The 27,463-nt window shown below is 35.3% G+C and overlaps 2 protein-coding genes across 2 annotated transcripts in view; both read right to left on the bottom strand.

Moving 5' to 3' along the window:
• LOC115997239 (caffeic acid 3-O-methyltransferase-like) overlaps window positions 1-4,570 on the bottom strand; it is a 6,138-nt gene extending 1,568 nt beyond the window's left edge. The window contains exons 1-3 of the mRNA XM_031236756.1: window positions 3,930-4,570; window positions 477-781; window positions 102-166 (exon numbers count right to left, since the gene is read on the bottom strand). Coding sequence (XP_031092616.1) covers window positions 102-166; window positions 477-781; window positions 3,930-4,324 — 765 coding nt within the window. The 5' untranslated portion in view covers window positions 4,325-4,570. The remainder of the gene's footprint in view (window positions 1-101; window positions 167-476; window positions 782-3,929) is intronic.
• Window positions 4,571-13,125: 8,555 nt separating this feature from the next.
• On the bottom strand, window positions 13,126-25,656 carry LOC115996593 (mitochondrial proton/calcium exchanger protein-like). The gene is made up of 15 exons (XM_031235893.1): window positions 25,488-25,656; window positions 24,053-24,747; window positions 23,651-23,963; window positions 22,283-22,429; window positions 21,945-22,033; window positions 21,750-21,842; window positions 17,677-17,803; window positions 16,866-16,930; window positions 16,612-16,786; window positions 15,866-16,060; window positions 15,726-15,773; window positions 15,099-15,245; window positions 14,887-14,969; window positions 13,989-14,104; window positions 13,126-13,522 (listed from the first exon to the last, which is right to left on the bottom strand). Exons 2-15 carry the CDS (start codon window positions 24,652-24,654, stop codon window positions 13,440-13,442), a joined length of 2,283 nt encoding a protein of 760 aa, XP_031091753.1. The 5' UTR covers window positions 24,655-24,747; window positions 25,488-25,656; the 3' UTR covers window positions 13,126-13,439.
• Window positions 25,657-27,463: the final 1,807 nt, after the last annotated feature.

Below are 27,463 nucleotides of genomic sequence, written 5' to 3'. Positions count from 1 at the left end.
AAAAAAAAAAAAAAAAAAAAAACCTAAAATCAAAAACCTTCTTTCGCAGGTTGTCTTTACACTAGTATGTATATTTTACTGAGCAATGAATGAGCACTAACCTTCATGAATATAATCTCTCCACAGGGAACACTATCAAACATATCTCCTGGAATATGCTCCACACCTAGCAATAAGTAAGACATTATCTTTGACTTAGTATATTTAACTACTTGTTAAATTTGGTACCGTATTTTAACTCTTAAATTGTTTTAAATTTATTATGTTTTGTTACCTTTTTAATTATATATAATATAAAGAGAAAATGACACTGCTTCCTCTTGAATTATATGCTTATAATATGTGAGATCAAGGATCGGAGTGCATATTCCCTACCCTAAGGCCATCGCTAATGATGAGTACATGCAGAAACTCGGTAGTACTAAAGAATTTGGAATATATTACAAATAGAAACAATTCAAGTTTAGGGTACATACCAGGAATAGCAGGAGCGTCTTTAATAACATAGGGCAAATCAAAGTTGATACCCTTGATGTTAGGGTACTTGGAGACAATGCAGGACAGTGATGCACCAAACCCACCACCCACATCTACCACTTCTTTGGCTTCCTCAAAACCCTTGTAGCACTCCACAGCTCTCTTCATAGCAATTGCACTATGGTCATGCATTGCTTTGTTCACTACCTCTTTGTATCTAATGTCTTTGCCAGGGTTTTCAAATGCATGGGTCCTATTGAATGGGAGTACTCCTCCTTCAAGCACAGCATCTTTTAATGCATACCTTCACACAAAGGAGTGTTTGATAAATAGCTTTTAGCTAATAGCTGTTAGTTGATTGGGTTAGTTGGTTTGAATAGTTGATAGCATTAGCTGATTGTAGAAAAACATTTGGTAAATTAACTTTTAGTTGTTAGCTGATTACATGTAAAATGACTTTTTCAAAAAGCTGATCGAAAAGAGCAGCTTTTTCAATTTTAGGGGTTTGGAACAATAAGCTGCTACAAAAAGCTAATTAATCAAATACTCATATTGAAAGTTTAACCAATTCAAACAGCTAATAGTGATCAAACAAGTCAAAATATATTGACTGATGAGCTAACTATGTTATCAAACATGACCAAACTCACTCATCTATGTAAAATGAGTAAAACAAGAACCACCGGCACGATGATTCTATGCCCAAAAAATGGCATTTTAGTTTAGTTCTACTACATGTACTCCCGGTTCTTATTCCCTCAATTTTTACTCCCTAATGTGGCGGACACTAATAAGCTATTTTGCTCATATGGATCCCAATAAAAGTGTCTATGCCAAGATTTTGAGTGTGAGTAAAAAAGTTGAGAGTAGAGAATGAGAGTACACATAATATTTTCCTTTTTAATCTTTGAATCATAGAGGTATAGTAGATTCAACCTACCGATCTTGCCAAAGACCTTGTGGTCAAGCGGCATGAAGTGACCTCTCATTTATGAGAGGTCATGGGTTCAAACCTAAGTGGAGTCTAAGTGGAGTCGATACTGACTTGTTGTACTTCAGTAGGTTGAGAGAGTCGATATTGACTTGTTGGGTATGAACGGATACTACATGTAACAATAATGTTATATAACTTTGTTTGTTTCAAGTTATATGATTATTTCAATAAATTTTGATAATACGAAACTAATGCAAAATAATTTCAACAGAACCGAACGTATGCGAATTATTATTTGGTTCACTCAAAATTTTTAAATATTCAAAATAAAATTTAATTATCACTTGAATTTAACTAAAAAGACAAAATGTGAATTTTAGGTTTCAAGATATTTACTTTTATAGATAAGTACGCCCTTCACGAAAGCTATGGCTTAAGGATGAGGCTCCACCCTGCTCTCACTTGAGATATAAATCAAAGTCACTGTGTGAATTCACATTCGAACTCGTTATGATATTTTAACATAAGAATCAATCTCTGTATACTTTGTCATTCTTTTCCGAACATTAAATAGTTAAATGTGCCAAACAAATTAAATGTCCTACTTACTGTTTTTTCCTCCGTGACTAAGAGTATTTTTCCCCTCTTTTGGTCCATAAGATTATGTTTTGCAAGATTTAAAATAGTCAAATATATATATATATATATATATAGGGTAGGGTTCCAGTGAGACCACTTGCTTAGGTAAGATCGTGAGATCACATCTCGTGCATCCATGTAATACTTTAATCACCGTTCGCACACACTTCAACTTGGAATCTTAATTAATCTAGACCATTAAAAAGTTTTGAGATCAAATCTTGTACATCAATCACCGTTCGCACACATTTAATCACCGTCCGCACACACTTAATCACCATTCGCACACATTTTATTATCGTTCGCACACACTTCAACTTAGCATCTTAAATCAATCTAGACCATTAAATTATTAAATGGATGCACAAGATCTGATCTCACGGTCTTACCTAAACAAGTGATCTCATATGATCCTAACACTCTCTCTCTCTCTATATATATATATATATATAATAGTAAAATTATGAAAAATGTCATAAAAGTTCAAAGATAAAAGTGAAAAACCAAAAGTGTAAAATAAAAAATATATACTCTTCTCTCAAAGGTTAAATCCCCAATCTCAATGGTCCACGCCCCGGTCAACAAAAAATATATAGTCTAATTCTACACATGGTAATGATGTCATTGCATGGTGTTTTTAATATGTTAAGGTTTTGAGTGGAGAATTGCTTACTAAGTTTGTGATGGCTTGTTGGTGTATGTGGTATAGTAGAAATGAAAATGTTTGGAAGGGTGTGATCTTTGATATGCATGTGATGCTTCGTAGGGCCTACGCCTTTTTGGATAATTGGATGCATGCTAATGGGGACCACAAGCAGTGCGGCAAAGTTTGTTGCACACGGGATTAAACACTGACGCGGCATTGATGTACATAACAATGCAATGGATAGGATGGATTTTGAGGGATGATGAAAGCAAGTTCTTAGCAACCAAAAATGTTCGTGGTATGCCAAAGATCTTGTGATTTAATGGTACCCGGTGTTTCGATTTACACTCTCATATAGATGATGGGGTAGGTTAGTGGTATTTTTGAATGTGAAAGAAGCTGAAGCCTTTAGTTTCAGAGAAGCTCCTGATTTAATGCATTAAGTTTTTATCTCCAAATATATATATATATATATATATATATATATATATATATATATATATATACACGCTTATCTCATTTTTTGTCATATTTATTATTCATTGGTTAAATAATTTTTTTTCTTTACTTTATTGGTTATTAATTATTTTTGTATTTTACAATACTTTCTAAATTTATAAATTTTAGATACTAATACTAAACTTAAATTTAAATGTTATGAAAAATTATATTGAATTCAAAATAACTCCAATCAAGTCTTATTAATCGACTGAAAATGGTACGAGAGGAGTAGTTCACAGTATCCACCCAAAAAAAATGTCTATAGACAACATTTACTATTAGATAAAAAAATCTATTATTGAAACCGGTGTTGTTAAAAGTCACGTTCAAAGAAAAAACATTTGTTAACATTTGTCTTATATATCAAAAGACAATGATTTTTACCGAACTGTTGTCATTAGTGTGTTGTGACATACAACAATTAAAAACCGTTGTCTATCCAAATGTTAATGAGACCAGTGTTGTTAAAAGTCACACTCAAAGACAACGATTTTTAACCATTGTCTTATATATCAAAAACAACGATTAAAAATCGTTGTCTATTGAAAACAACGGTTCGATAAAAATCGTTGTCTTAGATAAAAGTGTTGCATAAAAAACAACGATTTTGGAACAAACTGTTGTCTTTTATATAAAAGACTAACACTTTGTCAAAAAAGGTTGTTTTTGTGCATTTTTCTTGCTATGGTCTCAAACGACAGAAGGAATTGAAGATGAGAGAAAGGTTGATACCAGGAATTAACAAATACTTTGTGAGTGATCAATTGTAGCATGGAAGAAAGAGACACCCCATCTTCATTAGGGACAAAGTTGTTGCTGATTGGTGTCAAACTGTATAAACACTGATGGTCGTCCTGTGTGAGTGTGCACCTGAGAATGGAGTGGTTAGCAAGAAAGTTAAGCATCCTGTCCAGCATGAGTGGTGCATTAGGGTTTTGTGTGGGAAGACAGTCTGCAATTTGTTGAGCAGAAAGCTTTGCTCCTTCACCACTCTTTGCAATGATCTCAAACACCCCAAGTTCAATGGCAGCTTTTGAAACCATCACCACTGCTATCCCACTTTGCAGCCCCATGGCTCTCATGAATCCCACTTCTTCTTCACTTGGAATTTTTACCATTTCTTCCATTTGAGCTTTCCGGGTTCTCAGATATTTGGGTATTAATTCCAAAAAAAAAAAGAAAAAAAAAAAGAAGAGATTTGGGTATTAAAGTTCGATCTGTAGAAAGTTGTGGTGGTCAGTGGGTCAGTGAGCGTTTTTCCCTAAGGACATGCAACCTGACAAAGGTTTTGTCATTTATTAATTAATAACAAAAGCATCCTTGCAAACTGAAACAGAGAGAAGGAAAATACTCCAATATCTTGCCAGGATGCCAGCATTATCATCCAAATTAAAGACTAGGATAGCCGTGTTGAACATGAGTTCTACTATTACACGTATTTCTAAATTCTATTCCATCATTTTATTTCATCATTTTCATGATATGATAAATGATAATTCGATATTTTCATCATATGAGTCCTAGAAAAAGTATTTACATCAAGAATTTATGAGAGGGAGTAAAAGATGGGAGTAAGAAATGGGAGTTTATGTAGTATTTTTCGTAGAATATAAATAAAAGTACATTATATATGTACATAAAGTATATTATTTGAGTATTAGAAGTACATTATTTTATATATCATCAAGTAATGTACATTCGGTACACAAACAATGTACTTTTAGTATATTAAAAAATGTACATTGTACTCAGTGAAAGTACATTATTTAAGTACTAAAAGTGCATTATTTAAATAATGTACTATTAGTATATTAAAAATGTACCTTCTTATGGTCCACATAATAATAATTTGCCCCCTCCCCCACAACAAATTTTATCGTGGACCATGGTCCGTATAGCAACGTAAACCTTGAAGTAAAACGGCATCATATTATTTTAATTACACTTCAATTTTATTTGACGATATACATTATTGTTTGAATTCAATTCTATTTTTTAGTTTTATTTGTCACGCACGCTAATTTCATTATATAACTCCGAGGGTGCACAGTGGGACACATAATTAATCTTCTCATTGAATCCCTACGTAGACACGTTAAGACTGCTCCATACTCAAGTCCAGAGATCAATCCCTTACCGTTTGACTAAAGATTGATGAGTTCTCATCCACTCAATCACACCACAAGTAAAACTGTTGAAAATCTTGTGCCCGTTTGGCCCGTTAGCTTCTAACCGGTATATTGTTTACAATTTAGAGCATAAACTAAAGTAGGGAAATCTAGACAAAAGTGATGAAGATAAGAAAAGGAACCATCATTTCATTCCATCAACAACTTGTTTCCAAATAGAGTACATATATATATATACATACATATATATATACATACATATATACATACATATATATATATATATATATACATATATATATATATATATATATATATATATAATATACATCTATAACGGAAATCATAAATAGGGACATAAATATATATGTCTGTTACATAATAATGTCCATTATAACACTTCCTCTTGGACATTATTGTTTGACTACGATCTTGCCTTGTTAAAAACTTGTTAGGAAAATCCTGTGGGAAAAACCTAGACGACAAGAAAAGAGTACAAGAGATATGGGTAATATACTTTAATATATTCATGCCTCTAGGAAAACCACTGCACGTGGAAAAAAACCTAGTTGAAGAAAAGAGTACATGATATATATACATAAAAAAGAATCATATATTATATTGGTTACCTCATTAAAAACCTTGCACTAAGAAAAATCCGTGGGAAAAAAACTTAGTTAAGGAAAAAGAGTACAAGCATAATAGTTTGGATTTAATCTTCAGGATTGTAAGAGTTGTTGGTCTTCTAGACTAATAATTTATGTGTACCGATATGTAGTTGCTCCCCTGAAGACAACAACCTTCCTGATTTCCTCGTTAAAACCTTAACTTAAGAAAAAATCTGTGGAAAAAAATCTTAGTTAAGGGAAAAAAGAGTACAATCATAAGACTTCGGGACATAATTTAGAGTTTGCCTATTTAAGTATTTATTTGCAACTTTTTCCATTAATATTATTATATCATACTCACGCCTCGTTATAACCACACTATAAAACCCAATGGGAAAAACCTAGTGAGGAAAGAGTGCATGGTATGTATATGTTCCAAAAGTACAACCGTTAGTCTTTTAAGCCCCAATCTACAGAATTGATTCGAGTGAATGTACTTCTCGAATTGTGAAGATAGAGTTCTAAAATTATGAACATAGAATACTAAAATTGTGAACATGGAGTTGGGTCCACCTTGCAAGGTGGACCCGGGTCCATGACATAACAACTATTCACATATATACGAGAACATTCTAAAATGCACTTGCAATGAACTACTGATTCATCGCCTCTGTCCTCTTAAAAACTAGAGTAATTAAAGAAAAATCTACGACTTTTGTAACTTTCCTAACTGAGTCTCAAGTTCTTTATATAAGACCCAAGTTTATCTTTCATTACTTTGATTTTTAAGAGGACAGAGGAGGGGATGCCTGATAATAGAAATATATATAATAGAATTTTCATATGTTGCCAGGTATATGATTCTTGACTAAACTACTGTAGAGTTTAGAAAAGAATTTTTGCATACTAAAAGTCTCAAATTACTCTCTTTATGAATTTCTCATAAAGACAATCTAAAAATTTTCACATGTTCTTGTATCTCAAAAGTTATGGTTTGATTACCGTTGTTATTTAGTAAGAGAAATTAGAAACTTTTAGGATATTGTGTTTCACAAACCTAAAGACGGTGATCAAGTGTTCCCTTATTTGTATTAAGTCTCGTGTTCCTTATACGAGACTCATGTTCCTAACAAGCCATACGAAAGTTATTGAAATGCTTTTGATATTGAAAAACCTTGAAATAGAAAGCTAGAAAGTGGAAAATAATAGTGAAAAAATGGTTACAATATAAAAAGGAGTATAATATGTGAATTTACTATTTACCCATTCAATAATAGAGCGTTATTGGGTTTTAATTTCCATAAGGTTGAAACGAAAACTTAACGTCGGGCACCAAATACATCATTTCACTCATAACTGAGGAGTAAAAAATAAATACAATTATAACTGACAAATTGAGTCGTGGATATGAATATAACTCATAGACTAAATATCTCCTTTAAAAAAAAATTAACAATCAGTATATACATAATTTCCAGGAAAACCTAGGTTTGATTCCCACGAGTGACGATTCCCCTTGGGCCAGTTTCCGTGCCTCCCAGAGTGAACGTGGGTGAACTTGGACTGTTAAACGGATAGAGAAAGACCTCGTAAATTTACCAAAAAAAAAGTATAGTCATAATTTGCGGTGCAGCAATCAAGTACGTGAAGACGGTGAAGTTATTGGTGCAGTTTTTGGGGCTAGTTTTGTACTTGTATTTTTACCATGCATTAAGCGCACCCATTTTTCAGGGTAGGTAGCTGCAACGTTTCAAACTTTAGTGCATCCCATTTTTCTCAACCACCAACGTACGACTGCTATCCAACCCAAAAATAAATAAATAAATGGCTAAAGTGTCATCCCGCACTCTGAACTATATTGGATTGTTCATGTCACACCCTCATCTTTTAGAACATACATTTTGATCCATTTACCATTAGTTGTTTTTCGTCTAGCATTTTTAGCAGGTTTCCTACAAGTTACAAGTAATACTATGCAGATGTGGATCGGAGGCTTTTAAATTTTTTTTATTTTTTTTTATTTTACAGATTGTGGCACCACCAAGAGTCCAAGACTCCTCTCTGACGCAGCACCCCAGTCGGCCCCAAGGTTCGCCGCTTCTTTCCCTTCCGCCATTATTACAGTAAATCTTCTCATTTCTCGCCTCCTGTTTAACTTTTTCTCGTTTCAGGTTCGGTGAATGCAGTCGAATGGGCGTGTCATCCACCAGTCACCACGAACCTAAAAATAAAAACATTTTCATTAAATTCATTAAAAATAATAATAATAATAATAATAATAATAATAATAATAATAATAATAATAATAAAAGCTTGACTACACTAATGAATCACAATAATTAGTTCTCTCTTTCTTTCCTATTGCCGACGCCATTGACGTGCACATTTGTTTGAACCAAATAGGGTTCACTGGAAGTATTGCCCAAGAACTCAAATTCATAAGCAAGCAAATTAATACAAGGAACTCCAAAATGCTATAATAAAATACATATAGAGAACGGCTAATTGAACTCACTTCATTAGTAAGCAAAACAAATCCCTAAAAACACACTTGTTTCTGTACTTCACAGCTTTTCCTTTCCTCGAATTGGCTAAGGAGAATCCCATTTGAAGAAATTGCAGTTAGCGCCCAGTGCATTTAATCGAGAAGTTTTATTCATCGTGGATTGGAGTGGATTTCTTCATCTTCAATAGAGAAGTTTTATTTACTCTTTATTTATCTTCCTTTCAATTTTATTGCAATGTTGGTGATGTTTTACTTTACCTGTGCGTACGTTGTTTACATCTATAATGTGTGAGTAGTTAGCTTTTAAGTTTGGATTAGGGTTCTATTGCTATTCTTAATGCTAGGAAGGTAGTTATTGCATAAAGGGGATAAGTAACCCACCTAGGGTTTTTATGTTTGAATTGAATTGTTAATTCCTCTTGTTAATGATTGTTGCGCAGCAGTTGTTAGCTTGTTTTGGAGAGGCTTTCATTTCAATGAAAATTGGGTGAAAGACTCAAGCCTAACCAATTTCAAACTCAATTTTTCTTCTATGAAAATAGAGGTGATTTGGGGCTTATAATGCTTTTGTGTTTTAAGAGTTAGGATTGATGTATCACGAAAGTGGGGCAATCCTACTCTAATTCTTGTTTATTGCGTACTATTGTAGCTTAGACTAGAATTCTTATGTACATTGCCATAAATCATTTGGTGAATTGTTTTTCCCCTATTTTCGAGTTGTTAGTGCATCAAGAAAGCAATGACCCTAATATAGACCCATTTTTTATCATATAGTTTATCCGTGTTTAATTTGCATTCCTTTATATTCAAAAATCCAAAAATATTAGTTTTATTTTCCATTCTTAATCATAGCTTGCTTGGATCCTTATGAATTCCAGAACATTAGTGCTTAGAATTTAGTAATTCATACAAGTACGTGTCATAGCCCCAATTCCCAACGGAACGACATTTTCACCATTTGTTTCTATCACCACCTTACGTACATCATTACTTAATAAAGTTGTACGTCTTTTTTGGTAGAACTGGGTATTTTCTCATCTGGCTAAGTATATGGTAAACTTTATTAAATAACCTAATGAAGTTGTAGTCACTTCCTGTGCTGGGCATAGGTGAAAGGCGAAGATCATAAGGTGGTATTTGGTAAATAGTTGTTAGCTAGGGTTAGTAGGTATGACTAGCTAATTGATAGCATTAGCAGATTGTAAATGTTTGGTAAATTAGTTTTTAACTGATAGCTGATTACATGCAAAATGATTTTCTCAATAAGCTTATTGAAAAAGTTGTTTTAAGCAGCTTTTTGAAATTTAGCATTTTTTAGCAATAAGTTGTTACAAAATACTAATTAACCAAACACTCATATTGATTGTTTAACTAAGTCAAACAGCTAATAATGATCAAACAAATCAAAATTAGTTGCTAAGCTAACTATGTTATCAAATATGATCATTGTTTCTTATTGAGCCATTAGTGACGCTCCACTCTAAAATAGCTAGCTAGAGTTCTAACTTTGTATCATGACTTACAGACCAAGGAACAACTACAAAGTACATAGTACAATTTTGCTAAAGGGGTGCTTGGAAAATAGATGTTAACTGATAGCATTTAGCATGTTTGACTAGCTGATAAAACTAGCTAATTGTCAAAAAATGTTTGGTAAATTAGTTGTTATTTGATAGATGGTTGCATGCAAAATGACTTTAAAGGTATAATTTATTTTCTCGAAAAGCTGATCAAAAGAGCTGCTTTGAGAAAACTTTTAAAATTTTAGCGTTTTGGAGCAATAAATAGTTACAAAAAGCTAATTAACCAAACACTCGCAAATTATCTGTGGACCTGAGTCCAAAACTACGCCGTTTTGTCTTTTTTTTTTTAAATTAGTAAACATATTGCTGAATATAGAGTTGTCCAAAAATGTGTAAATGTAGAGGTTTCAAAGTGTGAATGTATAGTATAGAAATCGTGAATGTAGACTTATGATTGTGTGAATGTAGAGTTGCCCAGAAATGTGTGAATGTGGAGGTTTCAAATTGTGAATATGGAGTATAGAAATCGTGAATGTAGAGTTATGTATGTGTGAATCTGTAATAGAGTTAAAAAGTTCTAGCAACAACTTGTAGCCCTGTAATGTGTGAATGTGGAGTTCTCAAGTTGTGAATATGGAGTATAAGACCTGTGAATATAGAATTTTGAATGTGTGAATGCATAACAGTGGTAATATAGTTACTAAACATATAATCCTGTAATATGTGAATGTGGAGTTTACAAATTGTGAATTTAGAGTATAGTGTATGTGAATGTAGAGTTTGTGTTCCACATTTCAGGCCAATATGTTTAAAAAAAACAAAAAAAACAAAACAAAACAAAAAAAAAAAAACAAAACAAAACAAAAAAAAAGGCGTCATTTTTGGACCCAGGTCCACCTTGCAAGGTGGACCTGGGTCCACGGCATAACTACTGCCAAACACTCATATTGGCTATTTAACCAAGTCAAATAGCTAATAATGGTCAAACAAGTCAAAATTAGCTATAAGCTAACTATGGTACCAAACAAGGCCTAAGGGCATTGCAATGCTAAGAGATTTTTTTTTTCCTTTCACATCATTAAAAAAAAAGGATAAATAAGAATAGAAATTTGCGTCAAATAAGCCATTGAACTACACACGAAATTGCAATTGGGTCATCCAACTTTTAAAAAAAATTACAATTGCATCAAAAAGTGACTTGTTGACCTAGTATCAATCTTTATATCGTGGACCAGGGTCCACAGTGCATTGTGGACTCTGATCCAATACACAGAATTTAACTTCATAATGTACAGAATTCATGTTTATAATACACATACACATAAATATGATATAATGAACATAAATTATGTGCATTATGAACATGAATTATGTGTGTTTTGTTAAGTGTTTAATTCATGTTCATTATACCGTTTTATGTGTATGTAAACAGTGACGTATCCAAGATTTCTTTTGAAGGGGGGCCAAGAAGCAAAGGTAAACTAAATTCAAAAATGTTTTTTAAGTACTACTAACTCTATTACAATGTAGTATTGTACAAAGAGTTCACAGTCGCCTCTACTGAGGCTCGAACCCACTCATTTTCATGTGGGAGTGTAAACCGAGTGCCACAGGGTTCAAATACAAATATCAAATACGAATAAATTGTTAAATTACAAAATACATTATAAATATTGTTGAATATATGCGGAAAATAAAACACATCAAAACTTTATAAAAATATTCATAACGCTATATAAAACATAATTCATTTGATAAAATAATTCAAATAGGAAATACATTATAAATTATACATCTTATTATATATATATATATATATATATATATATATATATATATATATATATATATATANTTATATATATATATATATATATATATATATATATATATATATATATATATATATATAGGATCGCGTTCAGGTGCGTACTGGCTGCCCAGGAGAGAACTGCGGACGAATCACAGCGCGCCACGTGTCTGGAATGTAGTTGCACATAACGTTATAACTAGGTGCATGTAATGTTATAACTAGGTGCACATAGGTGCACCCAGGTGCATAAATGTTAACAAGGTAAATTACTTGCACCTGCAAGTGAAAATAGGTGCACACGTGCAAGTAAAATGTATTACAAGTGCAAGTAAATTGTACAATGAGCATCAATACTAAGTGCACCTAATGTTATAACTAGGTGCACTTNAAATGTATTACAAGTGCAAGTGAATTGTACAGTGAGCATCAATACTAAGTGCACCTAATGTTATAACTAGGTGCACCTAATGTTATAACTAGGTGCAACCTATGTTAAAACTTGGTGCACCTAGGTTGCACCCAGGTGCATGAATATTAACAAGGTAAATTACTTGCATTTGTAAGTGAAAATATTTGCGAAAATAGGTGTATGAATATTAACAAGGTAAATTACTCGCACTTGTAAATGAAAATAGGTGCGAAAATAGGTGCACTTGTAAGTGAAACTAGGTGCACTTTTAAGTGAAACTAGGCGCACCGAAGTTCCAGTTATTTACGAAAATTCCACCGCATCATTCTTTTAAAATTGCATCTGATTCGTTGATCTGGACACGTGGACGACTATGGAGCGTTCTCATTTCCTACCTGGGCGAGAGTTCGCACGAGAGTGCAACCCTATATATATATATATATATATATATATATATATATATATATATATATATATATTAAAAAAGCAATGAAGAAAGCTATATATGTACGTATACAATTGAAAATCGCACACCTACCAACTCTGCAAGCTTAACAACGGTTAACTTTTATCTGTTTTCTTATATGTATATATATATACATATATACATACAAAGGCTATATATGGGGTGGGGGTGGGGGTGGGTGAGTGGGGGCAGCTGCCCCCACAGTGATTCCGTCCCTCATGTAACAGTATAACAGATGTAACAGTCCATCATTATTCTTATCATTATTGTATCCATTATTACCTTTGTATAATATATATATGCATGGTGGATGATGATGGAATGAAAGAACTACACTTTGGTCCCTCCTTTCTTCCCTATATTTTATCTTACTTAATATATTTGTTGGGAGCTAACTGCCAACTGGCATACAAATTTCAACAAATATGACTACTATCCACAATTTTTAAAAATGAGTATTTCAAGGATGCCCAATAATGCAATTTTCTTCGCTAAGACTTTTTATTGTTTTCACAAATTTATTGAAATTTGAAAAAGGTAACATATCGTTCGATATGAGACAGGTGATAGTATAATCAATATACAAACTTGCCAGAAAGGGCAAAGCCAAAGCATCAACAACAAAATGGTAAAATTTGAGAATATTTTCTATTGTTTATAAACCAAAAACAAAAACAAAAACAAAAAAAAAAAAAATTAAACTTCTGCTCTATATATTAAGCATCCATGATTCACAAAAAGCTGAGGCAGCTCTATTTCCAGTTACCTACTCGAAGCCCGTTTGCCTCTTAGGCTTTTGCTTCTTCACTTGTTTCAGAATCTCCCGTTTTGCTTGCTAATTTGACAATATCTTCCACAAGGATTTTTCCTTCTGTTATCAAATATAAATATTAGAAAAAAAATCATGCTTTGAAATATACTAGCCCAGAAAATGAAATTGCAATTAATATCACTATATGTAATTATGTATTAGATTTGAATTAACGCCACTTTTGGTACCTCAACTACAATTAATTTCACCAACAAAATGCAGTTCCAAATACCCTCACATGTGAAGAATAGATTGTCCAAGAGAGGGCATTTCAAATATTTTGTAGACTAAATTTGGTCGATTAAAAAAAAGTCATTTACTAAATTCGATCAAATTGTTGATTGAGGACTAAAAGTGAAAATGTAACCAGAGTTGAAAGACTAAAAATGGTATTAGCTCTATTAAATTTGATTTCCTCACAGTTGCTTATGATTATCCAGTGTGGATATAATAAATAAACCATCAACATCAAATTATTAGCCATTGATGGCGTAAAAGCAAAAATATTATAATGACAGGAATTTACCTCTATCTTTAGAGAGGTTGCTGATAAGCTCTTGAATACCCTCCTTAGCTAAGGTGTCTTTGAGGTAATTAGCAGCTGAAGCAACTTCCTCAGGAGTAACTTTGCCATCATAATCCCTGCACACAGACCACAACTGCTTATCTGCTACGAACTTCTTCGCATAGAACTATCAAGGATTGACAAGTGAGATGAAAATAGATGACAATGAGGGTTTCAATTTCTAGAAACTTTAGTAGATGCCACACTAAGGCAAGATGCACATTTATTTATCTGATGAATACCTAGAATAGGATGTTTAATCAATACTACTGTCTTCCATTACTTGATATTGTTTTGTAACATCGGCAGGTGCACTATAAGGTACTTTCTTTCTCTAGTGTGTTTCTTTTGTTTGCCAGTTGGACAAGGTAGGTAAACCACCAAGCATAGGGCACATGAAGCCCCAAGAAGAAGCTCAGAGCAACCTCATTAGTGTTGCATAACCAATGACCAATGAAACAAAGGCATCCATACATAGATACTATCTTAACACTGACAATTTTTTAGTTTAAATTGAGGTATGGATGAAGTGAACTCAGCCAATATCTGAGTTTGAATAGATGAGTTTGAGCGGAGGCTGGTGAATGGCAAAGTCCAGCACCAGGTGGCTAGGGGATTGTTGGGCTGAGGCTTGAAGGGACAAATCTAGCACCCTGCTGGCGGTATAAGGAAATAGAGTTGTGTCTTTGCTACGGGCTATAGCTTTTGGCGTAGTGGTAAATGTTTGATCCTATCAGAGTCAGGTTCGAGTCCCAATAGGAGTAAAAATTGTGCGCTTGATCCTAACAATAAGTCTGCATCCATCAAGTTTAGATACACAGATACCATCAGGTCTTTAGAACACAGGAGCTCTGCATACCTATCAAGCAACCGCCATCGATCACCAATTTTTGCATCCACATCATCAATTTCCTTTTCAAGCTTGTGGAGCATGGCATCAACCTGAAAAGTGAAACATTGAGAAGTAACATTAAGAATACAACACAATAATATGCTCACACACTTCAGTATAAATTCATGACTTGGCCATGCAAGTCATTCAGAAACCAATACATTTTTTAGTAGCCTTACCCGGTTAATGAGTGCTGCTGAAACTTTATCATTTACAGTTGTCTCTGTAGTGTCATCAATATCCTCCCTAGCTGCTCTGTAGGCCTTCTTGGTTTCTTCCTCACCATCAGTTCCCTCTTGGTTCACAACACTATTGTACAAATCTATCTGCAGAAGGAACACTGTTAAAATCTAGAGAATCACAAAGTGCTACCCTTTGTTTATCAAATTGTACATTGACAGAGAATGTATAAAGATAGATATCTTGATGAAATGAAAAGATAGTCTTGAGTGTCAGTAAGTCAAGAGTTTCTATCAGATATGTAAACCACCAAAAGATTTCAGTAACATGACAAACTAAAACTTGGAACTAAATAAACCTGTTTTTTAGGCCCCAAATTCCAACCCAACATTCACAACCTTACTGCTAACATGTGCATTATTTGATCACATAGGAAATCAGAAGGCTCAAAGATGAATATTCTTCCTTAGGAAACACCAAATTAGCAATCATAAAATTTAATAAGAAAATTGGTGGTACAAAATCCAAAACAAATGCATAATAAAATATCTAATACACCAGTAATTTTAATAAATAACTTTAAATAAATAAATAAATAAAACTCAATAGATAAAAGATGAAGCTACCTCTTTCTTAACAAGTCTCAAGAATTCTTCCCGCTCCTGGCTCACCGACTAAAAAATCAGCAGGAAAACAAGTCAAGATCTTAATCAGATGTTATTAGTCAGTATATGACAATAATTAAATTATCAAGCCAGGTACTCACAGATGCTGAAGCTAAAACAGCCAATGCGCGACTGATCTCACAAAGCTGCTCTTGTTTATCTAAGCTTTTGGCATTCTCCAGTTCTTCTGCTTCTCTAGCTGTTGGAATTGTCATTTCTTCTAAAGCAACATCCTTCTGCTTAGCTGCAGACTCCTTCATCCTAGCCTGCTCCTCTTCCTCTTTCTCTTCCTCCTCCTGCAGATTAGAATGTCAGAAATAGAAGTTAAGCAACATAGTTTAAAGATAAAATTGGATCAAAAGATAGGATTAGAAGTGTAATTTATTATAGCTGCTAAGTGCCAAGTATTTTATGACAAATATAACATTGCAAAATCAAAGACTAAAAAATGATATTTACGATTGAAAGGAGGTCAGTTGAGTTTAAGCATTGAAGCAATTGGCAATTCTACAAGTTAGATCAACCTTGATCTATTGAGTGAAACAGAGCAACCGCATAAAATACTGTGATGTTAACTCTCTACTCTATAATCTCTGCCAGTGCTAAACCAACATCCCAAAGTTCCAGCTAAATCTAGATTTTTTTTATCATTTCAAGCATTAAAAAAAAAAAAAAAAAGAAGATAAAGATAAAGATAAAGACAGTATTAATTCTAACCAATTCACTGCTGATTCGAAACAACCTTTCACACCTTGATTTGTATTCTACATTCCACGTTTTACTAAAATGGTTATCCAGCACACACACACACACACACACACAAAAAAAAAGGAAAATAACATTTGACCTTGATCAATTCTTCTTGCATTCCTAGGAACTCCAGCTTCCTTCTCCTTTCAGAAACAGAATCTTCAGATGGCAAGGATGTGATTCCAACAGTATCCACTACTTCATCTGGGAGCGAAGAGAGTGTTGCTTGAACAGCTTCCTCAGGTTTCACTTTACCAGAGACTGAAAAGGCTCTGGAGAGAGTAGAGAAGTCAACAAGCTTAATCAATACTAAAAATTCCCAGTCAGAAAAACAGGGAGACAGTAAATTACCTAGAAAGTATTAGCAAAGAAGATGGAACTGAATGGTTGAGAGATAATTCCAGCCAATCACGCAACTGCACAAGAATTGTTGTTTAAGTGCCGACACAATCCCACTAATACTTTGTTTGGTTGTTTAGAAATATATTGAATATATGTTAGACAAATAACAGAAACATTTTTCAAGAGCAATGCCAGCACCTTGAGAATGTCATCGAAGATGCAAAAGGAACTAAGAATTCCATCCTCCCTATTGATTGAACTAAAGGCTATATCCCTTACATTCATCCTTTCACTCTCCCCACTTTGCTACAGCTCTTTTATCTTTGTGCCAATGGGCATTTCAATGCATTCCAAGTTTCCTACCTCATTTTTAAAGGGGGGGAGGGGGGGGGGGAAGGAAAAAGGAAAAAGAAATCTGATCTAAACACAGCAATACCTCCAAATGGAAGCATTCAAAGCACAAAGCACACCAAGGACCCAAAATATTATTACTTTTAATTTGACAGTTTATAGTTGAAACACTATCAACTATCATGAGGTTCAGAATCTGTCCCTTATTAACACTACAGAATTTCTACTACTTGTTTTCAGTACATACAGTTCAGAAGCTTTTTCTTTTAACAAAATTTCAGACATAGCTATAAATAGAGAATCAATAACTTAATTATGTCCAAACTACAAATCCACTAGCTCTTGACTGTTATAAGTGTGTATTCTTCACAGCTTAAAGTTTCCTAGTTTCATCCTTTCTCATTTGCTTGACCTGTTAGAGATAATAGTTACTGACAGATACAAAAATGACAAACATACAAAACTATACCTGCTGTCGCATTTCATCCACTGAAAGTAGTCCAAGTAAACCCCGCTCTCGACATGCTTGGCGAAGTTCCTCCTCAGAGAGCGACTCCACACCCTCTAATTGTATCAATTTATCATCATTTTTTATCCTGCCCAAAGAGCATAAGTAATATTTTATGCTTATCTCATCTAAACAGTTAACAATTATTTTTTACTTTTTAATTTTGAGAAGTATTGTTTTCAGCACTTTGTCATACATTTTTAGCAGAGAAGTAAATTTAAATATTTTAAAATTCAAACATAAATAAAAAGGACCACTTTCCTGCTATAAGCTAAATGAAACCAATATGGCAATATCAACCATCATAACTGTTAGAGTAAAGATGCAGGAAGTGGGACAAGAAAGATGAAATGTTTGTATTGAATGCGAAAAAGAACAAGGCTGTAAGACACCCTCCAACAAGAGTTTCAGGCTCTTACCTAGCTATAATAGCTAATGTTTTCTAACCAATATGCGATGCCTTCACTCTAGGGAAGGCTCCTTATTTATAATCTAATACAATGAATAAATAAGTAAATAGCATAATTTATGTGATTTGTTTTCCCCTAATTTTCTGCTCTAATCCCGTGAATTATTCTGCAAATCTGATTGTGTGCTACAATAAGTAAATAGTTTGATTGATTGATTATTTTCCATTTTCATATGCATCTTAACTGATTGCCCTATTATCATTGGCACCCGCCAATGAAGCAGCCTTGTCTCCAAGGCTAGAGTGGGAAAACTGCCTAATATTGTCCGGTGTCGACCTGGTCAGTTACACCAGGCTCGTTGACTATTTCGTCCTCATCATCCTCTGGTGCAATTATAGTTCGCAAGGATTTATTTGGGCATACATGAAGTGGACTTTGCAATTGCTGACAATGAAAACAAAGTCCTTTGGCGCACATGTCCAGATACTCTTTGTTGGAATATGGCGTGCTAGAGGCCTAGAGCCCAAGACATCATCGTGCCGGAATTGAGCACTGAAGACTGTGTAGCAGGAAACCCAAGTTGTGTTTGGGAAGAGAAGGAAGATGTTTGATTGCTACCAGAGAATTGAGACTGGGTTGGAATGGATTTGGGCTGTGAATAATTTGAAAAAGAATTGGTTTGGTAATTCTTCTCAGGCCCATTAGACCAAGTAAACCCATTATGTGAAGGAATTATCTGGAGCGCGCTGTATTTTCTTCTTGCAGATTGCGTCCAGGGAGCCAGCCGGTGGAGAGAAATTCAATTTCCCATTCTGCAGCACGAGCCACACGAATCGCCATTCGGAGGTCCGTCACATCATTCGGTTGGAGCCACACCCGAATTGCAAGTTTCAAGCCATTGAGAAAAGGTCCTAATTGAATGTAAGGAGAGAATCCATAATTTGGGCAATTCGAGCTCAAAATGTAGTGATAAATTCATCCACCGAGCCCGTTTGGCGAAGTGCGGTGAGCAGTTCGAATGGTGGCCCATGCAATTCTTCACCAAATTCTTCCTAAAGGTCATTTGTGAATTGAGCCCATGTGAGAGTGGGTTGCTATTGTTGTAGCCACCGGAGCCAATGTAGAGCCACCCCCTCCATACTGACGAAAGTTGTTGGGACCTTCAAATCTTCTCGGGTGTGATGAATGGCGAAGGACTGCTCCACTCTAGCCAACCACCCAATCGGGTCTGTGCCTTGAAAGGTAGGGAGTTCTGTTTTTCCAATGGGCAGCGAGGTGTTGTCCAGGTGAACATGTTCTGAAGGCGAGGTTGAATTCAGCGTTGGGATGGCAGTTGTTGAAGCACTGGCATTGCCATGCCCTATGCCTTGGAAAGGGAGGGCAAGTAGATCAAACATCCTAGCCGCAAACCGATCATTCATTGTGCCCAATTCAGTACGTATCTCCTCCTGGTTCTTCTCTAACATCTCCACACAAGAATCCATTCGTGTGTGTCATTCCGGGGCAGGTCAGACCAATTTGTTAGAGTAAAGAAGAAGGAAGTGGGACAAGAAAGATGAAATGCTTGTATTGAATTGCGAAAAAGAACAAGGTTGTCACTAAGACATCCTCCAGCAAGAGTTTCATGCTCTTACCCGGCTATAATAGCTAATGTTTTCTAACCAATATGTGACGCCTTCACTCTAGGGGAGGCTCCTTATTTATAATCTAATACAATGAATAAATAAATAGCATAATTTAGGTGATTTGTCTTCCCCTAATTTTCTGCTCTAGTCCCATGAATTATGCTGCAAATCTGATTGTGTGCTACAATAAGTAAATAGCTTAATTGATTGATTACTTTCCACTTTAATTTGCATCTTGACTTATTGCCTTATCAATAACAATCTACAGACATACTATCTTACAACTATCACAAGAACAACTAACAACTACTTGAGGCTTAACTGCATTGCTTTGTTACTACACTCAACTAAGTGTCTAAGCCTTAATCTCAATTTAGTTTGACATTGGCTATATAGATTCTATTTCTCTATCTGATTTTATTAAGTGTTAAATCTTTCGTGACGTTAGGAGCTATCATAACTTTCTTAATGTGTTCAATCCAAGCAAGTTTTAGTGAAACAGTCTTTTGCCTCTCCTATTTAGATCATAATCATACCAGACTCTCAGACCAGTGCAACCATAGGATTGGACATATCAAAATTATTAATCATTTTTTCTTGATTTGTCTCTTGCTTCAAATAAAGTCCTTTGACTCCTTTCTGTTATTTCCGTCACATATCTATCTTAGCAATCCCACACTACTTGTAGCCACATTACAAACATTCTAGTTTTCCAATCCGCCACTCAGTATGATTACATATAGTGATCTTAATGACCATTACATAGAAGTTTCCTTTGCCTTCACTAGAATTCTATGATGACTACTTAGTTTCATCCAACCAGCATTTTCAGTATTCACATCATCATCTAACTTCCATTTCCACTGATGGTAAAAGCAGAACTAAGGGCCTTAAGAATATTGGGTTAAATATGCTTCAGATGAAGATGTTGGTGATTCCTCAAACAGGGAAGTCCGAGTCTGACACCTTTGGGACAGCAGCTCCAACAATGAGATATTTGTAAACGGGGAAAGGTATGCCAATTCTACCACAACTTGATTTCAATCAGGATTTAATATGGAACTTGACAAAGGAATGAGAGGACATAGAAATTGGTTAATTTAGGGATTAAATGATGATTAATAGAATTTTGATGATGGGAGAAATGAGAAGCAATAAAACAGGGGCAAAGCAGGACAGAAAAATTAAATTCAAGAGTACAGGGACAAGATAGAACCTGTGTACATGCTCATTGATGGTGAATTATGATTTCTTTAATTGAAAAACCTTTTATGCAAGAGAATTTTGGGTATATGGACTTTGGAGATTTATAGTTCTTTGTTGTTGATTGTTGGGAAATTAATAGGTGCTAAAGCTTATGGTGAGTAGGTTATGGTGTAAGCATTCTCCTCATGCTCAGGTTGCACGCCTTTCTGGTCTTTAAATAAATACATACTTATAGTGAAGATATTAATGGGAGGGAGGGATACATCAAGCAATACAAGAAATCCCTAAGACAAAATGTGAGGAAACATTATGAGGGGAAACCAAAAGAAATATGTTGGAGAACAGGGGCTGCAATAGAGACCCATAACTTCTCAACAGAAAATGTCAGGCAATTCAAAATCCAAATACAATATCTATAATATACGAGAAATGAACTGCTGCACACCAAGTTATTGGCATAGATGAAAGATTAACATTTTATTGGATAATTAAGAAACAAGTATTATCCTAGCCTCTTGCAGGCTTGAGACAACTTTAATTTTCTTTTGGGAAACTTGGATCATTCAATTCAAAAATTATGTCTACATATGATGTAAAATATTGCCAATGTAGAAGAGACTTGTTATTTCACATCTCTCAGGTAACATTAATTACTGGTAGGCATGCAGAAGTGACATTCACTTAGAGAACTAAAACTTTTAGCATACCACCTCTACAAGCTTAGAATATACTAAATGCTAAATGCTAAATATGAAAGTAAGTGGTTACTGGATATGAGCATAAATTAACTTACTTCTGGAGTTTCTGTCGAAGCATGTGACGCAAGTATGCATCTGTACCATATGGACTGATACCCATATATTTGCACATATTCACCAAGCGGGGTCTGTAGGCCATTAGAAAAGTGCATTTGTTATGTCACGCCATGAGTAAACAGAAATTTCTACTGCAAAGCAGGTAAACTTTAAATTTTAGCACGAGCAACAACCTGCTAATGTTATCTAAAGTGAGTTCATCATTGAATAACTTGGCAAAGCCTAAAATCTCTTCATTGGACACTTGAGCACCCCTCCTGACCTAGTTAATCATTGAAGGGATAATGTTCTCAATGGTTAAGAAAAAGAGAGGAAAAAAAAAAAGAGAAATGATAAGAGTGCAAAGAACAAATTATAATATCTGTATAGAGTGATAGCGTCCATGAACTAGACAAACTAATAAACCAGACTCAATAAGTCAATATTGAAGGTGCCATGATAATACTAACTATAACATTGGAAAAAATTGAAAACAATTATGATGCATATACTGAAAAGAAAAGAAAGTTACTTTATTCATAAACTCATCAAGATCTTCTGCTGTTTTCTTTATTTCTCCACTTCGAGAGTTTTGAACTTCTTTTGCCATTTCTTTTACTGTGTCTTGCAGAAACTTTGCATATTCTATCCTTGCATTTAACCTCCTTTTCAGGGCCTCCTAAAATTTTACAGTTGCCACAATATCAGGAAGTGGACATACTGAACATAAAAGACTTAGTACAAGGTGAATTTGTACACCGAAGTATAATGATGAAAAGAATGTTGTTCTGTCAGAACAAATAAGAAGTGGTATTAAGATTTATCATATGACTAATCCATACACCTATCATACAGATCAGTTACGTCCTAGCTTAAGAATGGACAACGTCAGTTTCTGAAATTTCTGAAATGGGAGGCTAAATTCCTATTATATGGTTTATACCTGCAACAGAAAATATAAGTTGACTGTTGTACAACATTCAGTTAACCAGGATGAAAATATGAACCCTCAAACTTTGGCAGCATAAAAGGTTAAAGCAATAAATTGACACGGAAATCCATAAATTAAACAAGCTTGCAAGTGGTTTCTGAAATGCTTCATGCTTGAGGTGGAAGTTTCTTTTGCTTGTTTTGGGATGTTCTGCTGGGCTTTCAATGGTCTTGGTTGGGCTGCTTCTATGGCTGAGATTTTCAGATTGTTATGATGAGAAGGAAAGAGAGTTCTGTTATTGATTATCTGGCTGGTAATCTTAGGTTCTTTTATCTTTGTATTTAGCGTCCGGTACCTATTTGGGCAGGTGATATGCATATTTCCACTGCTGAGCTTCCTTCTCTTGATGGATTTGTTGGGTGCACTTGGCTCGTTGCAAGAGCTGAAGATAGCTTGGTGTGCCATGGTCATTCCTTTAGATAGCAATTTATACATGTATAAGTGTTTTTGCCTTTTTAGTTTATTACTTGTTTTTGGTTTTCTTTTGGATTTATGCTATTTCTATTGGGAAGTCAACAAGTCATTGAGAGTCTCAATGACTCACATTCTAGGTATACTGCTTTTGGTTTATTTTTCATTATTGTACACAAGCACTCACGTACTTGTAAGGAGTAGTCTCCTTGGCTTAATCTCCTTGTACTGTTCCATTTTGTTTTAAGTAGGGTGTGCCTGGCCTCTACCCCCCCCCCCCCCCCCCAAAAAAAAAATTAGAGGTTGGCTGTTCCAGGGTAAAAAATAAAAAAGTAATACTCCGTAATAATAATAAGCAAGCTTATCAGTGGATATTAATCTAATGAATGGAAGGAGAGGGAAGAGAAGAACATTGAGAAAGAGATAAACTTTCAAACCTACAAAACAATGTGGTAGAAAAAGTTGAAGATCAATTGATAGAATTCTAGCAGTTTCTACCTGTTCTTTCATCTTATCCTGAAATGTTGATGGCAACATGTTCGGAAACAGTTTAAGGAATACCGGCAGCAAAAACTCCATGAATGGAACAATGATGAAAACTGCAAAAGGAACTAGCCTGAAAATATCAGCTGTTGTCCGTGTTAGTTGCTGTCTTTCCCTCCTGGAGAGGCTCTTCCCACCAGCAAGTTTTAACAATAGCCTTGAGCTTATCCTAATATCAGCCCAAAGTAGTTTTGTACCCAACCAATAGTGTTGCATCGTAGACTTAAATTCATCTTTCCAATGTCGCATCTTCTTTGCCCAGTCCTCCCTAGATACAGAAATGAAAAGATTGAATCAAATCAGAGATATGATGTGCAAATACCTGTCATACTTGGGGGAAAAAGCTGTAACTTCAACCTGCTCATTGAAGCAATAACCCTTAAAGCAGGACCAATCCCAAGAAGCATAGCCCATATTCTCCTCAATACAGGTTTAACAACCTTATGGGACTCTTGCACTTGTTTGGCTTTTGCTTTAGCCTTAACTGAGCTCAAACCTTCTACTGCCTGGTCACATTCCTCTGGTGAAGGTTCCTTCTTTTTTTTAATAGCAGCTTCCTCTTCTTTTTTATCATTCCCACTACCAAAGTCAGGCTGACCTGCAGCAGCAGTCGAGGAATAGTGCTGATTGTCCAACACCAACCTTATCGGCAAAGGTGAAACAAACCATGCCCTAACAGTCCTTGAACCCAAGGATGGAAATTCCCAAGAATTGTAACTTGTGAATCCTCTTCCCCAAGTAGTTGATGGTACAACTTTAGTGTGATAAAGTGAATTTTCTTCCTTTCTATCATCTATATTCGGTAATTGATGAATTGTAGACCGGCTCCAATCAGAAGAGTTATGAGTTTTAGAGGATTCTCGGTTCTCATAACCTGAAAAACTTCGAACCAAAGAAGAATTTTGGTTGAGGGAATGAAAAAGGCTCTTTTTCCTTCGCAATATTGCCCTTGATGCCATCAGAAAAAATCCTGTCTCCTTTATACACAGTTAATGTAACATAATCCACCAACCCCTTGTGAGAAGCCAGTCTGCACAAAAGCCAAAATCACACTGCATGGAGGAAAAAAAAATCGATCAAAAAAACGATGACATCATAAGCATATTGGTACAGCAGAAGTTCATGTCTCCTGCAATCTAAGGCTGGCTACCACACACCCAAAAAGAAAGTTTTCTATTTATTTGGTATATACTAAGATTTGTACCTTCTAACACTCAACTACAAATATTGGTTGCTTCCATCTTAGGTTAGGTTCATATTTTATCTGTCTTAAAATTCCTACTACTGTAAATTGTAACTATGCAATCACTGAGACAGTACTATTGACATTACATCCCTACTGTCTTTGGATTATCTTCTAAGCAAGCATAGTATTTGAATTGTAGGGATTTAAAATTCTTTTAGCAAAGTGGCTTTGGAATGTATAGTTCAAGAAACAGAGTTCAGCAAAACTACAAAAGAATAGGTTGAAGCAACACCTAATTGGCATTCAATCAAATACGTGATATTCTGATAGCGATTACCCCATCCTAGGAAGAAAATAAATAAAATTCTCGTTGTACAATTGTAATTTACACGCACGGACAACTAAAATAAAGCATCACACACATGTCCAATATACTCAGTCCACGCCAAAACCACAAGTGAGGAAACTTTAAACAAACAGATAAATGCAACTACGAATCCTGAACTCGTTTTTGTTCAGTTTTTACAGAGAAACAGAACAGAATTAGCAGAGAAAGAAAATCGAATCACGGAGAATAAGCGAAGAAATAGAGTGAAAACTGCTAACCAGAAGAATGATTGAAAATCAATGATGGCTGAAAAAGATGAAGATGCATCTGGCTGGCGATGACAATGGTGATTGACTGATTTCCCGTTCCTGGAGAAGTGTGGAAGAGTCTTCGCAGCAATAGGCAATAGCGAGTCTAAGCGGAAAGTGACGAAATGAGACTTGAGACGAGAGCTGGGATGGAGACAACAGTAAGTCAGACGCATGAGAAAAATGGATCCAAGAATATACCGTATTGGATTGGGCTTTATGTATCACCTAGGCCGATATGTAGCCCATGCATGATTATAGGCCCAAGGAAGATAGAAACAATCATTATTGAATGAACCATGGTCCACACAGCTGTGTGGACCAAAAATAAAAAGTACATTATTTTTGTACTGACAGTATATCAAATAATGTACCTACAGTACAAAAATAATGTATCTTCAGTATAAAAATAATGTACTTTTTATTTTTGGTCCACACAGCTGTGTGGACCATGGTTCATTCAATAATGATTGTTTCTATCTTCCTTGGGCAAAAGTGGATCAGAAAAGCATGAATTGCAATTCCTGCTCAATCTAACTACTATTCAGTATCTTGATCATACCTCATCATAAGAATGTCCAAATTAAGGTTTTTTTTTTCAACATTGAAAAGCTAACTTGAAAAACTACAACTTTCATAAAGATCAAGCCAAATTCTGAAGTTTTGATAGTGAAAACATGCAGCTGAACACCTCCCACACGCCTAAGGAAGTGAACAGCTTAATGTTATGCAAAGTGGCGTGAATTTAGTTGCTATAAAAAGGGGATTGGCAGTTACTTTTTAGAGAGACTTTTGATACTTTTACTCTACAATTTCTTTCTAGTTTCTCTCCACTTAGGCCAAGGTTAGATTAGGATAGATTAGAGTTCAATTCAACTGTAGCTTTAATTCAAACTTGTATCTTCAGTCTAAATTTGATGAAAGGTAAGTTTTTATTACTTGTCTTTCAATTATTTCAACGCACATAAAGGGATGATGTATTGTTGTGTGCTAATTATTTGATTGAAATCTTGTGTGATTCTCATATTATACATGAGAACTCTTTGAGGTGTTTTTGCCATGAGAATAGGACATCACTATTGATGGGTAAATACGCACAAAGGACTGACCCGTATAGCCGCTCCGACAAGAAGTCACCCGACCAGTCCGTCATAGCCATCAACCCGACCGGAATAAATCACTTGTGGTCAACCGTACCGCCCGTATCGATAGGCCTTGTGACAAAAATGCTCTCGGATCACCCTTGGATTCGCCCCGACGGAAACACACCCGACCGATCTACCGTAAGATGACCGGTCTACGGTAGGATGACCGGTCGGTCAACAAGGTGACGCAACCTGCAAGCTGAAACCTTATCTTACACAACAAGTAAAGCAGTCCAACTTGCGCCTGCAGGCCGGCGATTGACAACTTACGGCTCTGCAACCTCGACCAGTCAACCTACGCGTAGCCTGCAGAGTGACCGCCTGACCAAGCCAACAAGAAGACGCCACGTCAAGCCACTTGCAGCTGGTGCATTAAATGCGTAGACCGACTTGATTTAGTATAAATAGGAGGGGTCTCCCCGTCACTTCTCATCTCCATCTGATCGTAACTACTACTACTCACTACTTGTAATCTCACCCTACAACATCAATCTATATCACGGCCTACACCCCGTGTAACCGTTCACTTGTAATTCTCGCTCTGTAATTGCAACCTGACCACCCTACAATAGCAGCCTGCGCTATTCTAAGCGACCCGCTCGTAACTACTTACCACTCGGGATATTTCTCAGCCTCAGACTGCCCGGTCGCCCTACGGTAGACCGACCGGCTGACCTACGAGCGCCCTCCCACTTATTGACAAACATACGTATTCGTAGTGTAATCATAACCCCCGGTTCCATTTACGCTATCATTGGCGCCGTCTGTGGGGACCCGAGCGAGACACTCTGTCTGTCCCGT

The sequence above is a fragment of the Ipomoea triloba genome, chromosome 11 (assembly GCF_003576645.1).
Source record: "Ipomoea triloba cultivar NCNSP0323 chromosome 11, ASM357664v1".
In the NCBI taxonomy this organism is placed as follows: domain Eukaryota; kingdom Viridiplantae; phylum Streptophyta; class Magnoliopsida; order Solanales; family Convolvulaceae; genus Ipomoea; species Ipomoea triloba.
This window is presented reverse-complemented; position numbering and strand designations above follow the sequence as displayed.